The 24,422-nt window shown below is 51.6% G+C and overlaps 1 protein-coding gene across 1 annotated transcript; it reads left to right on the top strand.

Moving 5' to 3' along the window:
- The first annotated feature begins 809 nt into the window (after positions 1–809).
- Positions 810–20,274, top strand: SDC4 (syndecan 4). The gene is made up of 5 exons (XM_074888227.1): positions 810–944; positions 14,834–14,975; positions 15,927–15,979; positions 16,221–16,404; positions 17,659–20,274. The coding sequence occupies exons 1-5, from the start codon at positions 864–866 to the stop codon at positions 17,808–17,810; spliced, it is 612 nt and encodes a 203-aa protein (XP_074744328.1). The 5' UTR covers positions 810–863; the 3' UTR covers positions 17,811–20,274.
- Positions 20,275–24,422: the final 4,148 nt, after the last annotated feature.

Here is a 24,422-nt window from a genome sequence, read left to right as displayed (position 1 = left end):
CTCGGTTTTCTGTAAATGTCAGACTGTCACTTGTGGAATGCTGCAAAAGCGGATGCTGTGTGCCCACTTCCCCCCCACTTTCCCTTTCTCTTCTCCCCCCCTTTCCCTTTCTCTTCTCCCCCCCTTTCCCTTTCTCCTTCCCCCCCCCTTCCCTTCTGTCCCCCCTTTTTCTCCCCCTTCCCCCCCTTTTTTCCCCCCTTTTCCCTCCCTTCCCGTTTTCCTCCTTCCCCCTCTTTGTCCCCCTTCCCATTTTTCTCCCCTTCCCCCCTTCTTTCCCCCTTCCCCCTTTTTCCCCCTTCTTTCCCCCTTCCTTTTTCCTCCCCCCTCCTTTTCCCCTCTTCCCGCTCCTCTTCCCCCCTTCCCCCCCCCCTTTTTTCCCCCCCTTTCCCCCCTTTTTTCCCCTCCCCAACCCCTTCCCTCTCCCCATCAGTAAGTGCCCCCCGCCCCGCCGGCTCTCAGGGGGGCACATCCCCACCAGCGCAGGCCCCGCACAGCCCCAGCCGGGCCCGGGCTCCGCAGTGGGGCTGAACCGCTTCGGGAATCGGCCCGGCCGAGCCGCCCGGTGCCCGGCCTCCCGCGGCGAGACCGGAGCTGCCCGTGCCGGTGCGGGGCAGCCCCCCGGCAGCCCGCAGTCCCCCCGGCAGCCAGTGCCGGTGCGGGGCAGCCCCCCGGCAACCCGCCGCCATACGGGGATGCGGGGCGGGGCCGTGGGCTTTCCCCGAGGGGGGCGGGCGGCATCGACGCTCCGCCCCCGCGGGGCTGCGCCGTCCCTATAAGCGCGGCGGCGGCGAGAGGCGCCCACAGCTCGTTCTGCCGAACCGCATCGCGCAGTACCGTGCCGTGCCGTACCGCCCCACCGAGCCATGCCGCTGCCCCGCGTTCCGCCGGCGCTCCGCGCCGCCCTGCTGCTCGGCCTCCTCCTGCGAGTCGCCGCCGCCGAGTCGGTGAGTCCCGCCGGGCTCCGGGGAGCGGAGCAGAGGGTGTCCCCCCGCCTGCGCGCCCCGGTGGGGAAAGGGCGCTCCCGGTGCCGGGGGGTGGGTAACCCGGCTGCTCCCCGCCGGGCCGTGGGTCTCGGCCGCTGGTCGGTAGCCTGAGAGCTAATGGCACCGCTGCCCCCCAGGGATCTGCCCCCGGCCATTTGTCCGTCTCCGGGGAAGGGGGGGCAAAGCGGGTTAATGGCAACGGGGCCGTTCCCCCTCCCTCCTCCGGTTCCCCTGCGCCTTCCTGGCTGTGGCGCTGCTTCCTCCGTTTGATGCCAAAGCAGCGTTGTCCTGGCCCAGCCGTGCCCGTGTAGACCTGTCGCCCTGTCCCTGCCTGCCCGGCGGCTGTGCCGCCTCTCACCTGTCTGCCCCCATGCCCTGGTGAGGGGGGGTCTTGCTTCTTTTCTTGATTCTTCTTCTTCCTCGTCTTGCTCTTCTGTAATCAGGGCTGGGGAAATCAAAGCGGTACAGGGGTAGGTGATAGAAATGAACTGCTCTCCATTACAACTTTGATCTCCAACTGCTGGTCCTGGACTCAAGTCATTTAACCCCTCTTTTACTGTGAATGTGTGATGGGTCAGACACGTGCAGCGCTGGCTTCCCACTCTTACCTGGGTTTGGTTGTGCTGGTGTGTTGTGCCTGTGTGTATCAAACCTTCCTCACTTCCACAGGGGAGTGAAAAGTGATGCATTGCCACGGAGGGTTTAAGAGCCTCTTAAATATATAATGAGGTGAAACGGTTTGGATGCTTCAAGATGGGCACATGTGGGATCTTCGTGGTGAAGCAGAGATTTTGGGATTCTGCCTTCCCTGCTGTTTGTTTGGGTTTGTGTGTGTGTATACAGTTTGCTGATAGTGTGGTCAGGGCAGATTCCTCTGCTAGTCTGAAAGCAGCTGAAATTAAGGTAACTGCAGGAGATCGGGGGTTCTCAAAACTAGGTTTAATTGTCCACGCTGCTTGGCTCTGGACTGAAGGCTGAGTGGGCAGATTGGAACTAATAAGACTCTGCTGCTCAGTTGCTCTATAATAGGGACACGGGGTTGGGGGGTTGCTGGTTGTAGAGTAGGAAACTCCCACAGAGAGCATCTGTAGCAATTGTCAGCTACTCTCTGCTAAAACCAACCAGCCCAAATCCACTTTACTCTAATCTGGTGTCTTTATCCCTGCTATTAAGCATGCGAATTGCTCGTTTGAGAGCTGGCCAAAACTAGTAGGGCAAACCTTTGGGATAGACAGCATCTGGAAGTTCCATTGACCATGTTTGGTATGAAATGCAACTTGGTGACCCTGGAGAATTGAGTGGTCTGCAAGCATTGGATTTCTGCAAAGACAACAAATTTTGCACAGATGTATTCTGTAAATCCTTATATAGAACTTGGACGGAGTATTTGTCTGTATCTTTTAAGCTACCTAAGATGGAGTGTATGCTTGAGAAGTAACACTGGCCTGCTATAAAGCCTTATCCAAACAAATTGTTTGGGTTACAGGCTGCTGGGGAGGAGACGAGGATCACACACTGTTTGGGAAAGTTCTGCTGGCGCTCCTCCTATATTATTTTTTTTTGTAATAGCACTGCCAAAACGTGCAGGGCTGCACAGCATGTGGCTTTTGGTTTTTCTGTGCGGGCAGGGTGAAGACGGGTAGCTGTTTCTTAACAAGATGGGGACTGTATTTCTGTGCTTATGTAAGAGCATGGGTTTTGAGAGTGATTTGGTGCTTGAATATTTCCCCAAGCCTGTACAAACAAAAATGCCTTGGCTCCTTTCTCCTTGCGTGGATCTCTGGTGTAGATGGGATTTCTCTGTGTGAAGCAATCTTGGATGTGTAAGAGGGTGGGGAATTTTACTGCAGTGCCGAAGTGTGACGTTGGTGTAGGCTGTGGGTGGGTTGTGTTACGGCAGCTTTGTGCGAGAGCATCGTCTGGTTTCTGTGGGGTGGGGGGAGGCTGGAGCTGAAGCCTGATGTTTCCCCGTGGTCCCCGGCCCTCTGCGGTTGGGCGCTTTAGAACGCAAAGGCGGTGTGGGCAGGATGCTCCCCTCTGCTTGTGCTGTGCAAGGGTGGCGTTATGCAGAAGATGCTTTAGGGGCCTGCAGCTGGGGCTGGGCAGAAAACCACCAGTGCAGCCAAGACACTGGGATCAGTGGAGTTGAGGAAGGACTTGACGTCTGCCTTGCTTGGGCAGAGTAGCATTGTTGGGCTCTCCCTGCGCTTTTAGCATCTAAAAGTGCCCCTGGCAGCACAGGAGGGACGCAAGGGGCGCTCCCCCCCGCCCCCCCCCGCAGAGGGATCTGCCAGCTTCAGGCGTTTGCTGCTCTGATGTTTGAGCTGCAGAAGGGCTCCGAGAGCCCTGAGCTCGGCAGGGCCGTAGCAGTGCTAATGGGCTGCAAGTTTGTTGCAGCTGTCCTACTTTTCTGCCTTGAAGTATGCAGAAAAAGTCTGCTTGCAGCACCGCATCGTTTGTGCATCCCTAGCAGCGTAGACAAGCAGAAATCCAACCCAGAAGCTGCTGGCTCGGGGAGAGGGGGGAGGCTTTGTGCTGTTTGTGGGCTCTGTTTGCTGGTTTAAAGCAATCATGCTTGGAGGCCTCCTGATTGGCAAAGCTGGTGTCTTGTTGATGATAGCTGTGTTTGGAAAGTAGTGCAGCATTATTAATGTTAAAACCGGTTTGGCTTGTCCTGCTGCCATTGATCCCCGAGGCCTGTTCTTTCTGCTCTTTGCCCAGTTTCTCATCTGTCCCTCCCAATCAAATCAAGACACTGCTATCTGCACGTTTTACTTTACCTTCTGACTTGGCAAACTCACGGGGCAGCTGAACATGTAGAGCAAATCCTTGCTTTGCTGCAGCCTCCCTAAAACACAGAGCAGCAAAACTAACAGAGTCTAAGGTGATGTCCCTTAGTCCCGAAGGGAAGGAGCCCCTGACTTCTGGTAGCCAAACCTAGAGCTGGTTGTCGGGATGAAACGCCTGTAAGGTGTAGAAAGAAATAGCCTCTCTAGCACCTTGTACCTTGTGGAACTCCATGGACAACTCCTGGGGTGGGAGTTCAGGGGTGCACGGTCCTGCTGCAGCCCAGCACCTTGTCTGTACTGGATGTGGAGGTACCCCCAGGGTGGGAGCAGTCACCCCCCCAGTGCTTGGGGCACAGCCAGGGAATCAGTGCTGCTGCCCAGTTCTCATCTGTCCTAAGTGCCTGCCAGCTCCTACGCTGGAGAGCACTTTCTTGTGGTTCAGTTTTCCAAACAGCTTATGCAAGAGGCAGATTGGGGCTGAACTTGGTACTTTTCAGACTCACGATACCAGAGACTCATTCACTCTAGGAAGTTCAGGCTGTTAGCCAAGCGATTGCTCTCTTTCCTGCCCCTTCTATTGTCTCCCAAAGCCTTGGCACTTGGAGGTCCTGCAAAGGCCTGTATCCAGTCCAACAACAGTGAAAATGTTTTTTTTCTTAAGTTCTTCCCCTCTCCCCTCCCCTCCAAGCCTCCCTTAATGGCTTTACTGTTGCCTTGAGCTGTTTGAATGGTTGGGGTGGGGAGGCCATTTGCTGCCCGAAGTGGAGCCTAATGTGACCTTGCCATGGTTTTCCTGGGGTGGCTTACTGCCTTCTTGATATACTTGTGTCCCACTTCCACCACAAGCTGGAAGCTGCTAATTTGACTTTGAGTGATGATGGAGAGGAGGCATTCTGGCTGGCTGCTCGTCATGCAGACTTCAGCACAACTCTTGAAGCTACTTCTCCCTCCCTTCTGACTCTGGTGCTGGTAAATGCTCTGTTGAAAATGTGCTGGCTGCCTGATTCCATTTGGCTGTAAGTTAAGACTAGGTTGTGTTGCATTTTGTGCATGTGAAGTTGTTCTCCCTCAGATAGACTTTGTCTTTAACTTTTTTAAAAAAAAAATTCATTAATTGTAACCATACCAAGAAGGGAGGCAGGATAACTGTGGTTCTATGGTCTGCAGTGTAAATGACTTAAGTTGACTTGTAAGATTACTTGATTAAGTTATTGTGGCTCGCTGATCCCACAGAAATCCCCAGCTATCACTTTGGCTAGACAAAGCGGAGCATCCATCCTTCAAAACGCTTCCTTGCTCTTGAGTTAACATTTATCCGCTTCAGCCTGCTCTTAGATCCTTGCAGCTGCATTCTTCCTCTCCACTCAGTACAGCTTGTTCCTTTATGCCCTGTAACAACAGCAGGGCTGTGCTGCTTTTGCAGCCTCAAACTAGACGATAATGCAGTTGAAGCACTACAAAACCGGTGGGGACAAACCCTGCACACGCCTGACCTCCGGGCTGCTGTTGTGGAGCATGTGTGGCTGTTTGTTTGAGACGCGGTGGAATGCAAATGCTTTAGATTAAGGATTCAAATGATTTGCACTAGAATGAGGCTCTTGTGATGAGACTGGGCTTGGTGGCTATGAATAGTCAGGGCAGCCTAGTTACAGAGTTTAACTTGTAATAACCTACTGCACCGAGGGTCCATAAAAGATCCTACAAAAGCTCTTATCATAGGTTAGTTCAGACTTCTGGTTTTTTTTGTCTTTAAGCGTGTGCCTGAAGTTGACCAGTAAATGCTGCTGCTTCTGACCAGCTCTGCTGTGTATCCGTCAGCCCTGACTCTCAGCAGCCATGCTCTGACTCAGGGTTTCTGGCACTTGCCTGGCCTCACAGCTCTGCTGTCACTCTCTGAGTAACGGCCCTGGCCCCTTACCCAAAGCAATGACTCGGACTTCCGAGGCACTGCAGCACAGAGGGGATCTCTTCTTATGAGGTTAGAAAAGGGGTGACAAACAAAACTAGCGCTGCTTGGCAGAGGCACCTTCGCTGCTGCCTCTTGTCTGATCTGCTTTGGGTTATGCCTATGGTGGGCAAAAAAGCTATTGGGCTCTGACATACGGCTGCTGCCAGTAGCTGAGTTGGTGATGGCAAAGGTAGATCAGAAAATGGCCTTGTCTTGAGCAGCCACTAGCTTGCTCTGGCAGCTCCGTGGTTGCTGCGTTTTCAGACAGATACATTTGGAAATGAGAGTTGTATGCGGGAGAGAGGAAAGCAGCAGTATTGTCTGAAATGACTGAAAGCATTCAAAGCAAGCTAAAGGAGTGGAAAGTCTCAAAAGATGGGGTTAAATACTTAATTTTGAATCTGGAGAAAATGTCAGCGTAGGAGGGGAAAACACACAAGATATAGCTGTGTCCCTCTCAATTTCTAAAGGCTGGCTGACTTAAAATACGCTTGTAAAAGTCTTATTTTTGCTGTAAGTATGCACTGTTATCAATTTTATCCTTAAATCCTTTGAGGCTGAGACTGCTTATAAAATGCCAAGAGGCTGCTGTTAGACAAATTATTGGGATAGCTTAAAAATCAAAGCAGTTAATTAAAATCTCAGAGAGACACTCCTTGGGGTGGGAAGGAGACTGGGAGACCTGTAACACTGTTACCCAAGCAGCTAGTGTGATGTCAAGCAAAAACAAGGTTTCTTCTTGCTTAAACAAATTGTGTTCTGTCAGGGAAAGCAAAGCCTGCCATGGGAAGGATTTCTCTCTTCTGATGTTGCTCTAAGGGGAAAAGGTGTCTCCAGCACAGTCCAACTAAAACTGTGCTGCTGTCTGCTGTAAAACATGAATACAAAGCGATGTGGCCTTGCCCCACTTACCTTGCTGCGAGGCTAACCCTGCCTCCTGCCCTTTAGCTGCCATTACAGTCAAACTACAGCAATAAAAAGAAAAGTTAATGTTCATTAATGACTGTGAAAGTGCCAGCCTTGGACTTGCAACCAAAATGGCTTCATGGTACAGTAGCCAGAAGTCTCAGTGCATAAGGTGAGGTGGCTGAGAAGAGCATGTCTGGGAGGAGGGTGCCTGGTGGTGCTACTGTGCTGGCCTGGAGAGGACTGGGACTTGTAGGTGGAGGGACGGATCCTGGCCAGTGTGGTGCTAGGAGGGTGGCAGAAGCGTCTTTTGTGGACTAGTGTCCCCCCTTAAAAACAGAGAAACTTCTACTCTCCCCCAAATGGAAATATAGTCCTTACTGATGTCAGGAGCTTTTGCCTGGAAGACTCTGTTCCCCAGCAAGATAAATATTTGTTACAAATCCACAGTGTGCAGCAGAGCAGACCCTGAAGCCAGGATCTTGCAGGAGACTATTTATGTGAGGGCTGTTCTTGGCACTACTTCTGAATCTCCCGAGGCTGAGTGCGAGGACCTGGTCTTGCGTGTTGGTTACTAAACGACTTGCTAGTCCAGCTGAGTGCAGGCTCTGCAGAGCCAAGGAAGGAGTGACCAAACCAATAGCTGGGTCCCCCTGCTCCTGGCTGTGACAGTGTGGGTGCAGAGATGTGGTCAGGGATGGCTGGAAGACTGCTGCCAGCTGTTCACTCCCTGCTTGGAGAGAGGAGGAAGCCTGGCTGGGAGTCTGGAGCTCTTCGAGAGAGGAAAATGCTCCTGGGAGTGACAGGTTTCCTAAAGTACAGCTGCGTTATCCCCGATAGCACATGCTGGGTCTGCTGCTTTCTGGGCTCAAGCCAAGGCAACCTCTGCACAAGTCGGGAATATCTCTTATTAAAAACCAAAGCCAACCCCCCCCCCCCCCCCCCCCCATGCACCGAAAGCCCAGCCTCTGCTGCTGTAGTGAACTAGGAAAATCCCTGCTGTTGAAATGTTTGTTTGTATAAATGCTTACACGGGTATAGCCTGATAGCAGAGTGGTACAGCCATGCTGTCTTGAGTGCTTTTGTGCTGATAACTTCCTCTTCTACAATTTTTTGCTGGTAGCTTTGCCAACAGAGCAAAACTTTAAATAGCATAACTGTGCTGGCAGAGCTCTACCGCCTGGGCTAAACCTAAATCTTTGGGCTACTACTGCTGATTAGATTAAAGTGGATTGTGGGAAGGGAAGCATTTGTAGGGCGCAGCATTGGGAATCTTGACTGTACAAACAAGCTGAGATTAGCTGCATGGTGAGCCAGCTAGGAAAGGCACCCTTTGAAGTTGGGTGTCTGCCTGGCTTAATTTTGCTAACAGTCTGGCATGAGGGAGCATAAAGATCCCGAAAATGCATGTCACATGTTTCTTGCTGGAAATTCTGTTTGTGTGCGTGTCCAGGGAAGTACTGGGGTGTAGCTGTATTCTAGGAGAGGGCAGTGAGGGCAGGCCGCTCCCCGGCATGATGGGGAAATACGATATGTGAAATATCCCAAGCCTGAAGTATTAGCATGAGAAATCAGCCTTGATGGAAAAGCTGCTTTGCTGGGGCCTTTATATCTTTTTTTTTTTTCTTCCCCAGACAAGGATGCAATAGGAGCCTTCTGATATAGAGTAGGGCAACTCTGAGTCATGAGCCGGAAAAACTGAATTCCTTTTTGAACCTTGCATAGATTTCTCCAACTTCTGAACTGAGCCCTGGGCAGTGAAGTGTATAAAATGCCTGTGATCAGGTTTGTAAATACCATAAAAAATACAGTCTTTTTATGAACTAGGTGTGTATCACTGCCCGTGTCCGGGAGAACCTTTCAGGGGTGTGAAATGTCTCTATAGCAGTTGTTTTCCTCTGGAGTCACATGAGAACTCCTGCTTTTCCCTCCTGCAGTTTTCCTCTGAACCTTATCTTTATTTGCTTCAGGGCAAGTGATTGACACACAGCCATCTGCAGCTGCCTGCTGAGCTTTATCTCTAGCTGGAGGGGGGAGCAGTCCTCTCCTTCCCGCTCATCTCTGTAGGTCTCTGGAGCTGGGCATTGAGTATTTAGAGCAGCTATTTTGCCACCGTTGCAGTAAACAGATCCCAGCATGTGCCTGTGTGGCAAAGGACTCGATCTTTATGGCTTTGCTCTTGGTTGATAATCAGGCAAGAGCAGTCAAACAAGAATTCATTCCTTTGTAATCTCTCCGTCCTCCTCCTGCTTGCTTCTAAGGCAAAGCCTGAAAGGCACGCGTATACGGTGTGGTCTGAAGAGAGCAGGCTGTGTGTAAGCAAACGCATGCAAGTTAAAAGGTAACTGAGGTTTGACTTTGCAAGTGTAGGGAAGCCTATTTTGAGCAAGCAGAGCCTGGGAGGATTTATCCCTACTGCAGCAGAGGCACCGGTGACAGCGGGTTGCTCTCCAGAGCCCAGGATTACAGTTTGTCACTGGGATTATGCCTCTGCTGCTGCATGAGCCCCCAGGAGAGCTGCTTGCGGCGACACAGCTTAAAGAATCACACAGGGAGTGGGGGCAGGTGGGGGAGTGACCCAGGCCGAGGCTGTGTTAGGGCTGGACGTGCATTGCTGCACCTCTGCCCCCACGTAGCGTGTGGGCACACAGGACTGGTTATGTGGCTGCAGGGAGACAGATGCCTGGTTGGACAGGGACTGGGGATGCTTCTCTTAAGTCACCTTGAATGAGTGACACTTTTACTAGCTGAACAGTTTGTCAGCCTATGTGTTGCTCTGGCTCTATCTTATTAAGCAAGACTTGCCAGTATTACTGAGCACAGTTAAAAAAAAAATATTTTTTTCCCCCCTTTGGTAAGAGGCACAAAGAGATAGCATGCAATAACTGATCTGGGGTACTGGAGATGCAGCGCTATCCCCTGCTGCAAGCCAGGAGCTACTTGCCAGCCCTGGCCTGTACTTCTGTCTCTGATTTCCGCCTTAGTCGTCAGAGGTGTTACAGATTTACCTTTGTGGCTCACTGTGATGGGAGTGCACTTGTATGGTGGCTGTCAGAGGAGATGGGCAAGGCTGGCTTTGCCCAAAGCCATTGTGCCTGTGGTCCTGCTCTAGGACTGCTTGAAGAGTGTTGAGCAAAGGCACAGTAGTGTTTAACCATGTCTGGAAGCCTTGGGGGGAGCCTGTCATGCAACTGAGTACACACGTGTGCCTGGATGGGAGCTGCTTAACTTCTGTCCCTCGGCACAGAGGCCAGTGCAGGCCATGTGTGCTGCGAATTATGTGGGACAGACTGACCAGGAATGAGAGGTAGAACGGTACCCTCCAAGTGTGGGCACAAGGAGTTGGCACAAGTGGATTTTTTTCTTTAACTGTGGCTGATGTGTTGAAGGAGTTAGGTGTGACATAGTTTGGAATACTGCTATTTGTTTTGCTCTCAGGGCAAAAGTGACTTTTTTTTTTTCCCCTGCACAGAGCTGGAGCATGGAGGGAGGGGAGCAAGTAAAGGGTGTTTTGGGGGGGAAATATAGACCCTTCCCTTAATAGTTTGGCAGGATCTGCCTCTGCCGGAAGCTCATGTCACTTCCAATAACTTTCTTCTAATGCTTATTAAGATGGGAAGATAGAGCTGAGCTGTCTTTGCCTATTACCTTGCTGCACGCCTACCTCCCTTGGAGGTCAGCTCCATTTGGCTGACTCGCACTGATCTGAGCCAGCCTGTTTCCAGCACTGCATGGCTCCTCTGCTTTCCTGCTTTTGGGGGGCTAGCGTGCTTCGAGGGGGTGAGCTCAGCTCCTAACCCCCGCTCTTTGCATGCTTTGTGTGAGCTTTAAAACCTTCCTGATTTGTGTGCTTGTGCAAGAGCTTGGTGGAAGTGAACTGTATGGAAATCCCCTGTCTTGGGCTGGGTGGTTTAGAGAGCTTGGCATCCTCGCAATGGAAAGGCCGCCTTGGATCTGGTGCTCTTCGGTTCATGATGCAGGACAGTGCAAGGGCCAGGCTGGTGGTTTTGCAAGAATGATCTCTTAATAACCAGGCTCTGAGGCCAGGAGCCCTTTCTTGTTAAGCTGATCTAGATGTGCATTGTATCTGTTCATGCCACCTACAAAGAGTTAATATGTCTGCACCTCTTCCCTCTCTTCTGCCACCTCCCAGGCTGGCCCAGCTCTGTGTGCTTTTGTCTAGGAAAGATTGACTTTCACCTTGTTCCTGTTTACTCCTAGATTTGTGTACACAGTGCTGGGGAGGGAGACACAGGGGCAGGAACGAGTGTTGGGTCTCCATGCCAAAGTTATAAACTTGATAAAGAGCTCCCTGCGCTTTGGATGCCCAAGTCTCTGCAGGTCTGACTCCCTCTGCAGCTTGTTGGCTGTGACCCTTCAAAGAAGCTTTTGATGAACTCTGGTGTGTTTGATCAGAGACAAGGGACAGCCGTAAAAGCCAGTTCCATGTCTGGAAAACTTTGTCTCTGCCCCAAAACACCATTTGGGGTTTTTTTGAAAGGGTTTGCAAAGGCTGTGGTGAGGACGTGTGGGCTGGGGCAGGCAAGCTGCCCGGGTTTGTTATTTCCCGGAACTAGTCAGCGGCTGGGGAAATTCACACATTGGACAGAAACTTTGCTTGGTGCCTCAACAAATAAATGTTCTTGCTTTGAGAAGAGACTAGTGGTATGCTGGGCCTGTAAGCGAAGGCCCCAGAAGCACAAAAAGGAGTGGCGTGGGCTAGGGATGGAGCACAGCAGGGCTGCCAGCCCCTGCCTGGGGTGCGATTCCTGTGCCTGAACTGAGCAAACAGTGTCTGGCTTCATCCAGCAGTGCAGCCTGTCTCAGGCTCAAACACGAGACCTCTGTGCCCGGCTTTTCCAGGAATGACGCTCATAGTTCACGTGCCTGACGTGCTGGTTGTCTGGCAGGGAATAAACTTATTTTTTTTGCCACTGGCAGGCAGGAAAAGCTTCTGGTGCCCAGCACTTTGGTTAATCTCCCTTGCTGCTTACTGGGGATAAAGCTGCTTAACATGAGGAAGAAACCCTGGAACTAGACCCCTGCAGAAAAGGTTGATTTCCATACAGACCTCTCCTAGAGAGGAGCATATTAATAGCAGTGTTTGACTTCAGCTGCCGAGGCGAGGTGGGGTTGTGCAGCCGCCCAGTCCAACTCTCCCAGCAAGTCCCTGGCCTGGCTCCAGTGCTGGGATAACAGGTGGTGGAAAGCAGACTCTGAGCAGTGCTGGTGCCCTTCTCCAGTTGGCAGTTGCAGAAGGTGTTAAGCTGAATGTGGCCAGAGACGACTTGGCAAGGGCTGCACGTTGTCCTGCAGCAGTCTCCTGGCTTTTTCCTCTTGGCTGCAGCCTGCAAGCTGAGAGGACGCGCAGGCATCTTCCGTGGTGCCTCTTTGCCTGGCAGTGGAGCTGTAGGGAGGACTGAATCCTCTTGGAAAGGGATGCATTCTTTAAGCAGTACTCCACGAGCTCTGTATGTGGCACTTGGGAAGCCTAAAGCCCTTGCTTTTAATTCTGTGAAAGTGCCTGTGTGCCCTCTTAAAGGTGTGTATGTGAGGAATGTGCCTGCTCCAGACCTGCCCTGTGAGCCACTCCAGTGTTAACTCTTCCCGGGCTGCCCATGTTCCAACTCCCAGTAGGAGCTTGCTCCCTAGGAGAGCATGGCTTGAAACCTGGAGGGCGAGTGTGGAGGTGCCCTGCAGCCCTCTAAGTTCCCTGGCAGGTGAATCTGTAAAATGAGGCTTGCTGCCCCCAAGAAAAGTTTTCCCATATGGTTCTGAGCAGCTCTCGTGGCTTCCAGGAACTTCCCTGTCCTTGCTCAAGAGGATGATGCAGAGTGAGTTCAGGGAACGCTCCCATATAATCTTATTTACGCTTGTGAGTCAGTAATTTCCTTGTTATGTCCTCTGGCTTGTAAACACTGTCTGTCCTGATTTAAATAGGGTTTTCTGATAGCTAAACCTGGTGCGTTCCACAGTATGTACTAATCACTGTGGCTGGCTGCCACTGCTTTGCTCACAGCTGGGCTGATCTGATAAGGCCAGCCTGCTGTCCAGCCACTCAGTGGTTTAAGCACAGGTTTTCTTGAGCTGCCCTCATTAGGACATTAGCTGGCCATGATTCATAATGAAGTACGGCGTGAGCTGGCACAGGGGTGCGGCTCGGCACAGGGCTCTTGCCAGCATTGATCTGCCCTGGCACAGCAGCCGGGTTACACAGATCTGCAGCGAACGTGCCCCCCAGCCCTGGTGCCCTAGCTCAGGCAGGATTGGGCTCTTCCTGCCCCTTCATGAAATGGCCAGAAGCTGTTCTGGGAACAGCTACTGCACGCTGGCAGCAGTTTCCATTGCAGGTCTGGCTTTGGAGTTTCACGTATCTTGAAATGAATTTGCCTTGCAGCGAGTGATCCATATCGTTAGGAATGCCTGGTTCCAGGCCGGGATGGGATTTCTTCCCAGCTGGCCTTCCTCCCCAGCCCCCTTCCCATCACCTAGTGCCAGGCTTGGGCAGAGCAGAGACAGAGGGTCTAGGAGGAGAGCTGGCCTCAGCACTTCGTGCTAGGCTGTTCATTTGGTTGTCCTCCAGCAGAGTTGCTGGGGAAACCAAAGATGCCTCAATAAGCTAATGAAAAGCGCATCTAGTAGCCACTGCTTCTTATGCAAAATGAGAAACATCTTGTCCTGACCACAAGGCCTTGTTTGTGGCAAAACCAGTATGCTAATGGGCAGGGAAGTCTGGGCTGGATGCAGGGCTGTGGCTGTGGGCAGAGGAAGCTGACACATGGCTTGTGGCTGATTGTTGGCCTTCACTTCTGAGATCAATAGCGGATGTAATTCATCAGCTGGTGTCACCACCAGGCTGTAGGATGGGCCTTGCCTGGGTGAGCAGGAAGGCTGATCCCAGCTGCCTGGGCTCTTGCTGCTGCCCCGATGAAGCAGCAAGTCCTGGGGCTCAGGTGGTGCCACCCAGCTCTCACTGTCCCCACCAATCTCTGATCTTCACCCCCTGTGAGGGTGTAGCTTGTGGAAAACCTGTACATCAGGAAGAGCCCTCAGATGTGCAGGACTGTGGAGTAAAGGGGTGTTTTAAAAATGCTCTCCTGGGTAGATAAACCCTTCAGAAAGACTTTCCAGAAAGACTGCTGTGGGGACAGTATGAAAAAATGTTGACAGCTTAGCCCCTGGCTATGGGACCCATCCATCTACATTGTGCTTCTGGCCATAGGGGGAAGGGGTCAAGTCCCCTGCCATGTGATGACTTCATGGCTGTGGAAGCATCTGGAGCTGCTGGAATCTGTGGGCTGGTGTTGAGCAACCCAAGAGCTCATACCTGTGGTACCCTCGCTGGGGCTGGCCCCAGGGCTGTGGCGTGAGGCGAAATAGTTCTGGAAAAATGGCATAACCTTGGTGAGGGCAGGAGGTTTGGGCTTGTGACTCCTTGAAGGTCCAAGTGCAAACGAGCTCTGGTGTGTAAATTGCCATTGTGGCCAAACAGCTGATTCTCCGGGAGGCTCTTCTGCCATTTTGCTAATGTGTCTGTAAGTGCAGTCATCCGGCTATAGGATCGAGGACTTCATTTTACTGACTTGTTTGTTTACGTGTGTTTAAAGAGGTGAGGCAGGGGAAGCTCTTCCTCCAGGCGAGTCATTACTGATAGCAAGTGCTCTTGAACATCGCGCTATATTGCACTGCAGTTCAGCTGAACTGACATACCAGTTTTTCACCCTTGGGTGATAAAATAGGTTTGTTCTCAATACAAGTGGCAACAAATTGCCTTGGCGTGAGGCTTTGGTGCTATGCTAAAAACTGACCTATAGGTGCTAGGCTTTTTCTCTGGGAACAGCAAGTCCTTCCAAATCCCCCCTTATCACAGACTGAAGGTATTGCTTTTCCGAATGCTTTTGCTACAAACCCCTGACCAAGATCCTGTGGTGTTATTTTCACCCTGCGGGTTCAAGTGAACCTCCTGAATCTGTAGCCCTCAGGAAATTCCCCTCCCAGGCTGGCTCACTTCTGTTCTGCGAAATTCTAGGGGAATTCAGCTATTTCCAGGCTGATGAAGATAATGCTTTTGGTAGAGAGGAAGTTCAGCATTTAGTATTCTTCTGATGGAAGCAATGTGCTGAGCACAGGCTCTGAACTCCTGACCTTTTATGAAATGTTTTTGAGGAGTTGCCTGATACTTAACGCTTCTCCACCCCCGTTTACAGGTGAGAGAAACCGAGACCATGGACGCTCGATGGCTTGACTACCCTGCCTCTGGAGCCTTGCCAGATGATGAAGACATTGGCGAATTCAGGCCTCATGTTACTTCTGATGGGTTAGATGTAGATGATGCATCTGGGTCTGGAGGTAAGTTAGGGAAGGGGAAAAATGGATCTCCCTCAGTTGATGCTGTGAAATTTCTTCCAGCACCAGCCCATGAGTGATGGGCTAAGTGCACAGCCAGAGCTCCAGGGGGAACTGCAGTGTCAGGTGGAGATGAGAAAGCTGTGTGAATCGTAGTCACTCACAGATAAGAACAGTGAAAGTGGTTGTACTGTGATGTTGAATCACTTGGGAGGACAGACAGAGTCCAGCCAAGCTTGTCTTACTGCAAGTGAAAAGGCATTGCACTGGCTGGATCTCTTTCCCGTTGAACTCCAAAGAACTGAGAAACTTAAATAAAAATAATAATTTAAAAAAAAAATCTATTGCTGAGGTAGTGTTAAAAGTCTTAAAGTTAGTATCTCAGCTGAGGCCAAACAAGGTAAAGGACTAACTGGTGTTCAGGTGAACTCTGTGACATGCAAAGCTCCCTGCCCAAACCAGTTTCTGTAGCTCCATGTCCCCTTTATGTGAACATTTGTTCTCTAAAAGGGAAAGAACAAGTGCTGAAATCGGTGCCTGACATGTTTGGGCAGATCTGGTAACCAGAGGGTTGGCGAACTATCCTTTAGGGATGGGTGGTGAGAGCATTGCCCTCCGTTGGCATTAGTTTAGCAAGCTGTAGCAGACCTGCTCTGCAGGGCAGCTCCTGATGATCGGCAGCAGGGGCCAATGGATCCAGCTGAAGACCCCTCCCATGCGAGGGGTGTTGGTTTTAAGATTACATCTCATGGGCTTGTGCAATCAAAACCATGAAGTGGCGAAAATACTAGTAGATAAGAAGAAATTGTAGTCAGCAGAAAACGAGAGTCCTAGTTTGACCACAGTTGCTGGTATTGCGGGAAGTGTTTGAGTTCTGGAAAAATGACGTGTAATAAGAGGAAAACTTAGTGTCCTCTTCTACTTTTTTTACTTTTTTTTTTCTTCTCTCTGCAGACTACTCAGACTCTGAAGATGCCATGTATCTGACCACCATGGATACTCCTTTGGTAGGTGTTACCTCTGCATGTTTTAAGTAACACGTAGCTACTCTGGTCTGCCTGTTAAGCTTTCTAAATACCCTTCCCCCTGCAAGACATGGCATCAAGAGGAATCTACCTGCATGAGCAGGAACAGTGTACTCGTAATGCACTAAGCAAACTTTCTTTTCCCTGCACACCCTCCTGCTTTCAATTGTAGGTAGGCTGGGTGCTACTTTACTAATGGGTGTGGTTTGTCTATATTCTGTAGATATCTGACAACTATATCCCTGGAGATACTGAGAGAAAGATAGAAGGTGAGAAGAAAAACACAATGGTGGACAATGAAATCATTCCAGACAAAGCTGTACCTGTTGAAGAGAACCTGTCCAACAAGATCTCCATGGCAAGCACAGCCAACAGCAGCATCTTTGAAAGAACAGAAGTCCTTACAGGTAATACTCACCTTGTCCTGATAAATCATTAATACTGTAAATAAAAATGACTTGTGTTGTTCCCTGTTTCTCTGGGGAGCAGTTCCCTGCTGGCAACAGGAGTGAGATGCATTACCTCTGTGACTGCCTGTAGCAGGGTCACTTCTGCCTTCGGGTCCTTAAACAGCAGAAGAGCCTACTGCTTGCCTTGCTGGGGTAGTAAACAGCTTGGTTTTGAGCCTGCCAGCTGACTGTTGGCTTAAGTGCCACACAAGTCATGTGGCAGCTGCTCTGCACCCAGATACTACCTCAACAAGAGGCATATCTAACCATAAATCAGTGACATCATAGGCTTTCATATCAAATGCAGGTGTTTCCCTTCTAACCTCTGCCCAAGTCCTGCCTTTTCTGAGCCTTGACAGGAACCAAACAACCCCTCTAAGGGATCTGAACACTTAGTCAAGTGTTGTGAATCTAAGTACCTCTGTCTAGAGCAAAACCAAGTGACTGGCTTCCCCTCAGCATGTGGGATGGGTCTGTCTCAAGGCATGCTTCATCAAGCACTTGGCCTGATGGTCTTGAGTACAAACCTCGGCACATCTTGCTGATCTGCAGAGGAGTGACTGGAAGAGTGAATTGCAAAGCCACCTAACAAAGATTTAGTGCAATGAATAGGTGTCACAGTGAAGGATAAACTTCACTGAAGTCTTATGGCCACCCTTGGTGTGAGGAGAGAGGAAAATATTGGTGTTTTTCTGTGGGTTTGTGGTTTTTGGTTGTTGGGGTGTTTTTTGGAGGGAGGTGGTGGGGGTGATGCGGTGTTGCTGTTTAATTGAAATACAGAGTCCCCAGAGTGTGCTCACACAAGTAGTCAGCAAAACCTTCAAAGCGGAGCTATACCATTTTCCTGGAGTTGATGCTGTTTGTGGGTTGTGGTGGGGCTTTTTGGGTGGGTTTTTTGTTTTGTCTCCACAAAAGGAGGATGGTTTTTGTCAAATTTTTTTTTTCTTGCGCTAAACCGGAAGATTAACACAAACTGGTTAACGTGGAACATGTGATTATTCTGTGGTTGGGTTGAAAGCAACTTCTGGCCTTTCCCAGCAACATCTGCTGTCGCTGCAAATGCCAGCACGTATGGTGACAGGCACGTGGACAACACCGACTCTGGAGGCAGTTCTGGGGCTGGTGCTCCTGAAGCAGGTTTTGAGATGCAGCTGATGGTTTGGAGTTGTCCAGGAGTTTAGCCTTATTCCGTGCTCTTCTTTTCCTCCCCAGCTCTCATTGCAGGAGGAGCGGTGGGGCTCCTGTTTGCTGTCTTCCTGATCCTCCTCTTAGTCTATCGCATGAAGAAAAAGGACGAAGGCAGTTATGACCTTGGGAAGAAACCGATCTACAAGAAAGCCCCTACAAATGAGTTCTATGCTTAAAGTTCAGCAGCACCTTGTGCCCATCAAGGGACAAACAGACTGTATGGAAACACTGTGCCCTCAGATGAGATGTGCTGAACAAATGCTTTTTTTGGATTGAATTTCAAAGCGATTTAGAGAAAAAACAAACTTCCTACGTGACCCTTCCCATCCCACTCAGCTAACAAGGGCCCAATGAAATACAAAGAGTCTGAAAAAAAAACCTCAGTGTATTTTTCTAAAGCTAGTGTAAAAAGAATAAAGATGCCAAATTCTCTGCTTGGTTTTGTAGAGGGTATATAAACACAAAACAGACTGTACAGAAGCAAACACCATGTGTTTGCATCCAGTGTGCTGTGCTCAGATTGGCTGCTTCTATGGAAGATGGCTTTTTTATAAACCTTGCTGATAAATGTCTTGCAGCAGGCTGTTGATGTGTGAAGCATTTTTGTGGAGAACTATTTATGAATCTCTTACACTACAGATGATGTTGCCTTATCAGGGAGTAAAAGGCCCATAGAGGCTCAAAATCCCTGAATGCCATAAAGGGCCTATGGGAATGTCTTCCCCAGGAGATTTCTGTCTCTTCCTGTTGCCCTGGGCAAGGGTCATTAGTCCATGAAATCAGGACAGCCAGTTTTGTTTGGCTATGATGACACCCTTTCCTTGCCTTCAGTCTCTTACCTTTTTTAACAATCGCTTGTAGGACTTTTTTATAACAAAACTTTAAAGAAAATAACCTAATGTTTATATAAAGTTTGTAGAAATTGTTTTGAAATAATAAAAAAAATCTACTTTTTTAATTTCCTCAGATTTATTTTTTCAATCCCTTTGTGTTTCCTTTGGCCAGGCATTTCTCTGGAGATGTTTGTTTTATATGATTCATATTCTGAACTGAAGCAGTTAGCTACAGTGTGTTACAGGTTTCTTCTAGTTCTATAGCAGCTACTGTAGAGGGTGAAGATATTTATGGTTTTCCCGTAACTTTTTTAGGATTTGATTTTTTTTTCAAAAAATAGAATTATTTATAGTTTCTGAAATGGCTGCTCTTCTCATTTGGTAACTTTTATCCTTTTTATGTAAAACACTAATATAATGCGTCTCTGTGAAAACTATTTAAGCTTTATTCTGTGATTTTTAATTAAAAATTCAAGGCAATAACTTCTAGGATTAATCTGTATGCAAAATTGGATTCATAGTATGATTGAAGTAGGGAAAAGAAGAGAGTATTTCTAGCCTGTAATATAATATATTCACTGTAATATATTATAATCGGTCATATAGAGCTATATATTATATATTTTATGGAGAGGTATACAGTTAAGAGTGAAAGGGCTGGAGTTAATTCTCCAGCAGCCTCACTGTGTGTAAGAGACCTGGTCTCGTTTGTCTGCTGTTTGTCCAGTGCCGTGTCTGGAGCACCAGTGGGCTTGGGTGCGGGAAGGCAGCTGGGGGCAGCCGGAGCCCGGGGGCTCTGTCGCCGTGTCCCGGGCCGAGCCTGGAAGCAGGCCGTGGTCGGTGATGTGCTGTGTTTGATGTCTGAGCCGGAGCAGAGATCCCCATCTGCGGTTGCTGTTTGAAGCAAGCACTGGAAGCTCGCAGTATGGAGAAAATAACTTTTAGTTTTGGGGGCTGGCTGTGCTGCAGTCCCCTGCGGTACGGTGCCGAGTACCTGCCTCTTGCGGAAGGCTGGCTTTGGTAGCTCCAAGTCTGCCACGGCGGCATCTCCCAGCTGGGAGCCCTGAGCTTACATAGATGGCTAGCTCTGACCCTCCTGCGGTGGGTCTGTCTTAATAGACCATGTGCATAGCTCCTACCTCTGCTGAGACTTAGACCAATTCCCCCAGCGCTCCTAGAGCCAAGGGTAACGTGCGTGTCCCACGCCTCTGTTTCAGGAAGGTGACAGAATACTTTGTGCAAGTCGTGTCCTCCTGCAGCTCTTGGAGTCTGGTGTGGTTTAAGACAAAATCTGAGTGTGGGTCCTCAAACTGAGTAACTGAGTAGGCAGCACAAAACCAGACGGTTGCGAAGGCTGTTCAGAAACCTCCTCGGCTCCCAAAACCTCCTTACTGAGGCGTTGTTGTAGGCTTGAGGCGATAGAAAAAACTTCAGCCTCAGCCAGCGGCAGCTGCTCCTGGGAGCCGGGCAGGTGAAGTGGGGAACACAGGGGAGCCGTGTATGGAGCCATCGCTGCGAGAGAGCTCTTCCCAAGGGTCCTCCTCCAGGTTGACTCACTCACTTTGTCCCAGTACAAGCGTGTTCGGGGAAACTGCAGGCGCTGGGAGGCTGTAAAAACTGCGCAAGAGTTCACTGTGGACTGGGAAGGAGAGGGAGGATTTCACTGCCTGTGGACAGCACTACCAGGAAGGCAGGAGCTGTGTCTGCTTCTCGGGTTATTTAGATTCTCTTGTGTAATTGCTCTTGGGGATTTTCCACTGTTACTGATTTTTTTTTTTTCCCTCAAATAAACTGGTACTTTCTAAAATTGGCTTTTGGACTGTTTCTGATCTGAAATTACTTTTGAGAGCTGGGTAACAGGGAGCTTGTGTTTGTGTAACTTCTTGGTTTACCTACGGGGGAGGCGTGCTGGGATCTGGCTTGGCGGTGGCCTGTCAAAGGGGCTTTGTCAGCGCCTCCTGAGCTGTCTTCAGCATCTGACCCACAAGTGACTCCTGTAGGACCAGCGTCACTGGGTTTGTGGAGCTACTGAAGCTCCTTCAGGCAAGTAAAGCAAGTGCAGCATGGCACAATGAGGTCAGTCCACCCCTTCTCTGGTGATCCGTTTTGTGACAGCACTTGGCACGGGCTGGCCCCTTGCAGCCCTTTGGTCAGAAGGAGGTAGAGATGGGCTCGTGCATGTCCCCTGATGGCAGCAGCACGTTTGTGTGCCCTCAGGAGAGCAACGTGCAGAGAGTCACTCGACCAAGTTTCAAGCCAACCTGTTTAACTGGGGTGGACCTTCAAGTGGGGGTAGAGCTGTTTCAGCTTCCCTGGGAGCAAGTCCACAGGTGATTTCATGCTGTTTTTGGACTAAAGCAGCTCTTAAGTAAGACATGGAGGAAGCTGCTGCTTCTCCAAGCCCCTCTGCTCTGACAGTTTGGTGCTCTTGAGGGACAGGACCCATCTCTTGTCTCCCCGGGCATGTGGGAGAGGGTGGGCTGTGCGCAGAGCAGGACTGCTCCCTGGGAAAAGTGCTGAGTCTCCTTGGAAGTGCTGTATTTAAATGGATTGTTGTCCTCAGGAAAATCTAATTCCCTTCTCCCTGGTGGGAACTGCTACTCCAGGTGGCTAAGATTAGCAGGGATGGAGGAAAAAATTGGGACTAGTACACAGTCTCCCTCAGGGGTGAGGGAGTAGCAAACACTTGGTCTCCTTTTTGTTGCCTGCTCTGTCACTGTGTGCTCTCAAAGGTCCTCTGAGAATCTGCTTCTAGTACTGAGGAAAGCGGAGCCATGTGCTCCCAGGGCTGACCCTTCCCTTCATGGGAGCCGCTGTTTGTCGGTAAATTGGTGACGTATGTCTGTGATCCTCATGTTCTTGTGCCTCGTGCAGCTGTGACAGGTTCTTGGACACGCTTCTTGGAACAACGTATGTTTGTCTTTTTTGGTTGTTTTTTTTTTTTTTCTTTCTCTCCTGGGCTTCATCTCTCGGTTGGAAGAATCCCGTGTACTTTCCAAAACCGCCCTCGGCGTAAAAGCGCCTTGTTTTTGCAAATGTACTCTGCGAATCCCGGGAGCACAAGCCTGGCTGCCTGCCCGTCCTTGCAGAGCTGCGGTGCCTGGGATGGGTTTGTCACCATTCCCTCTGCCCTCCCCGGCCAGCCCGCCTGTATCTGCTGTTAGCTGAGGGGCAACTCGCAGTAACACCTCCTGAATTCCTGGTCTTCAGCTCTGACCCCAGAGATGATACTTGGTTGTTTCTCCTCTTGCACTGCTCTGGTTTTAAAACCAAAACCCTGAGGATCTGCTTTACCTGACTTGAAAATAGCTGGAACCCTCCCAGGGACTGATGTGACCGAGCGGCCAGGGGCAGGTCTGCCCTTCCCCAATGCTCCCTGGCAGGAGGGGCTCTGGGGAATGAGTGGAGGAGCTGGAAGAAGAAGCTGCTCCACTCTATTTTATGGCTTCCAGGAGGGCTTTGAGATGGAGTTCATGGGTGTTTGGGTCCCTTGTCTTGCAGGGTGAGCCGTGGCACTGGGGTGGGTGTTGTGCTGTGTGCCAGAGAGGTGCTGAAATAGGCCATGGTGATGGTGTGCAATAGTGGTGGGTGTAGTGGTGCCTGTCCCCACCACCCCTAACCCTCTGGAGGGGCACAGGGTACCCGCCTCTCCGGGCAGGACACCCACCCTGCTCCCTAGAGACACGGCATTTCTCATGAGCATCCCCCAGCCCCCGGGTCCTGAGTGGTGTGCCCAAGGCTGCAGACAGGGCGAGCAGGGAGAGCCCAGGGGATGGGGGGGCCCCAGTTGCCCAGAGGAGCTGAGGCTGTGCAGGAGGTGACGGGGCGGCTTGTCCCTGGGGCTGGGCCCTGCTGGGTGCTAACATTGCTGGGCACAGCTGACCCATCGCTGCAGGGATGTTCCTCTCGTTGGGGCTCAAACCTCTCGGCTGCTCCTTCGCCCTGCTCTGTCCCATTTTGCTCCGTGCCAGCTCCGGAGCAGGTGGTGCTGCCCAAAGTTCTGGTGCTTTGGGGGGGCCAAGCCTGTCGCGTGTACCGAAGTGCCTCCTTCGGGGTTGGGTTTTGGACAGACTCGGAGGAACAGGAGGGCTGGGATGCTCCCGGCAGTGTGGTGGAGCCGCATCGCCCGCGCAGGCTGGCAGCCACCACCCGCGGATGAGGAGGGGGGCTTTTCTGACCAGCACTGGCACTTTTGGGTGTAGCAGCGCTGTCCTGGGAGTTCCCTGCCAGCTCTGCACTGCCGCTGCCTGCCTGGTCTCCCTGCCCATGCTCCCCTGCCTGTCCCCAGCCCTCGCAGAGCCCCGCGGCCGAGCACCCCCGGCCCACGCGTGATATCCCCCCCGCCCCGCACGGCTCCGGGGCCCGTCCTCGCCCGCTCGCCTTGTGTCTACTGCCACCTCCTGGGCGAGCCCCTCCCGGCACGGCCGGGCCCCGCCCGCTGCCCGTGCTCTGCCCTCGCCCCCCCGCGGCTCCCACCGGGGAGCGGATTCTTCGGGCGGGGGGTGGGGGGTGTCTGTCTCTGCTAAGTACAGGCTGCCCGGCCGTGGCACCCCGCCGCGGGTGGGAATTCCTCGGCAAGCAGCGCTCTCGGACACAGGGCTGTGAATTGCAGCCATGCTAATAGTGTTAGGAAACCCAGCCGGCCGCTAACGGTCTTTTTTTTTTCTTTTTCCTTATTTCCCCCCACCCTTTGCCCTCTCTCCCCTCCCCTCTCCCCTCCCCTCCCCTCCCCTCTCCCCTCCCTCAATGCAGCTAAGGGCTCAGGGAGGAGGGACCAACACAGCTTTTCACCTGGAGGTGCCACCAGCTCCTGAACCCTCAGACAGGAGCAAGTGCTTCCCCGGGGTGCTCCCCAGCCGAGGTTTGTGCTCCTTTCATGGAGGATTCAGAGAAAGCATTATAGAAGCATTAGCTATGTCACTTTTCCTTGCAGCCAAAGCTCATGGGCAGCTTTATAGAGGTGGCCTGGGCTCTGAAAGGCATCTGGGACCCACAGGGAAATACCATTTCCCTGCAAAAGGCATTAAAAGAGCCTTTGTGAGGCTTTGCCATGGGGAGGAGCAGCACATGGCTGGACACTGCAGCAGACCAAGGACGGTCACCCATAGCGGCTGGTTAGCTGGGGAGGGTGGGGGGTGCAGCATGAGCCCCAGGGGAAGGGGGACCCCCAGAGTGCCTGTGTGGCAGGAGGTGCTCAGGCTGAGCAAGGGCTGGCGAGGTGCTCACCTGGTTTTCCCCACGTGCCTGTGGGCTGTGTGTTTCAGGAGCCCAGGGCTGCGTCCCAGGAGCTCACCCAGTGCCCAAGTCACCCCTGAGCCACGGTGGGTGAGCAGGGCTGGGAAAGGCTTCAGCTCCCTGACAGCACCCGCCTCGCACCCCGATGTAAGGATCCGCTTCGTTTTGCGTCTGGAGATGATCAGACCATGCTGTGCCTTCACACTGCAGCCCACGCAGGGAGAGACCCGGGTCACCAGCACCCCCCTCCTGCCCCAGCGCCACGGGGATGGGCCCTTCCCTTCCCTCTTTCCCCAGCAGAGCAGATGAAGCTGCAGATCCCCTGTCCCTGTATGGAAGTCAGAAGGGGCAGGAATTTCTCCTGCCATGCTAAAATATTGGTGGCTTGGGAAAAGTGTGGGTGGGAAAAGCTGTAACGATGCATTTGTCTTGGGAACAGATTAAACTTAATAACACGGGGTCACTGCGGCAAAGGTGTGCCTGACTGATGCAGTGAGAGGAGGCAGAGCTCGATGGTGGGGAAGGGGGGAGCAGCTCCTGCCCGTCTGGGAGCTCAGCCGAGAAAATCCACCCACGGCTGTGCCGAGCACGGGGCGGCCAGGGCTGCCCTGCTCAGAGAGGGACTTGGGGGTCCAGCCAGCCTGCTTCATGGAGGAACCCACCACCCAGCATGGGGGTCCTGCTGGGCTGTGGGGCAGTGGGTGCTGGCAGCCCCCGCAG

This window comes from Strix uralensis, chromosome 18, assembly GCF_047716275.1.
Source record: "Strix uralensis isolate ZFMK-TIS-50842 chromosome 18, bStrUra1, whole genome shotgun sequence".
Lineage (NCBI taxonomy): Eukaryota > Metazoa > Chordata > Aves > Strigiformes > Strigidae > Strix > Strix uralensis.
Note: the sequence above shows the minus strand (reverse complement) of the source record. Positions and strands in the feature narration are given on the sequence as shown.

Coding starts and splice junctions, on each gene's coding strand:
- SDC4 (XM_074888227.1), top strand. CDS start 864: ATGCCGCTGCCCCGCGTTCCGCCGGCGCTCCGCGCCGCCCTGCTGCTC. Junction 14,976..15,926: donor TGATGCATCTGGGTCTGGAG/GTAAGTTAGGGA, acceptor TTCTCTCTGCAG/ACTACTCAGACTCTGAAGAT. Junction 15,980..16,220: donor CCACCATGGATACTCCTTTG/GTAGGTGTTACC, acceptor TATATTCTGTAG/ATATCTGACAACTATATCCC.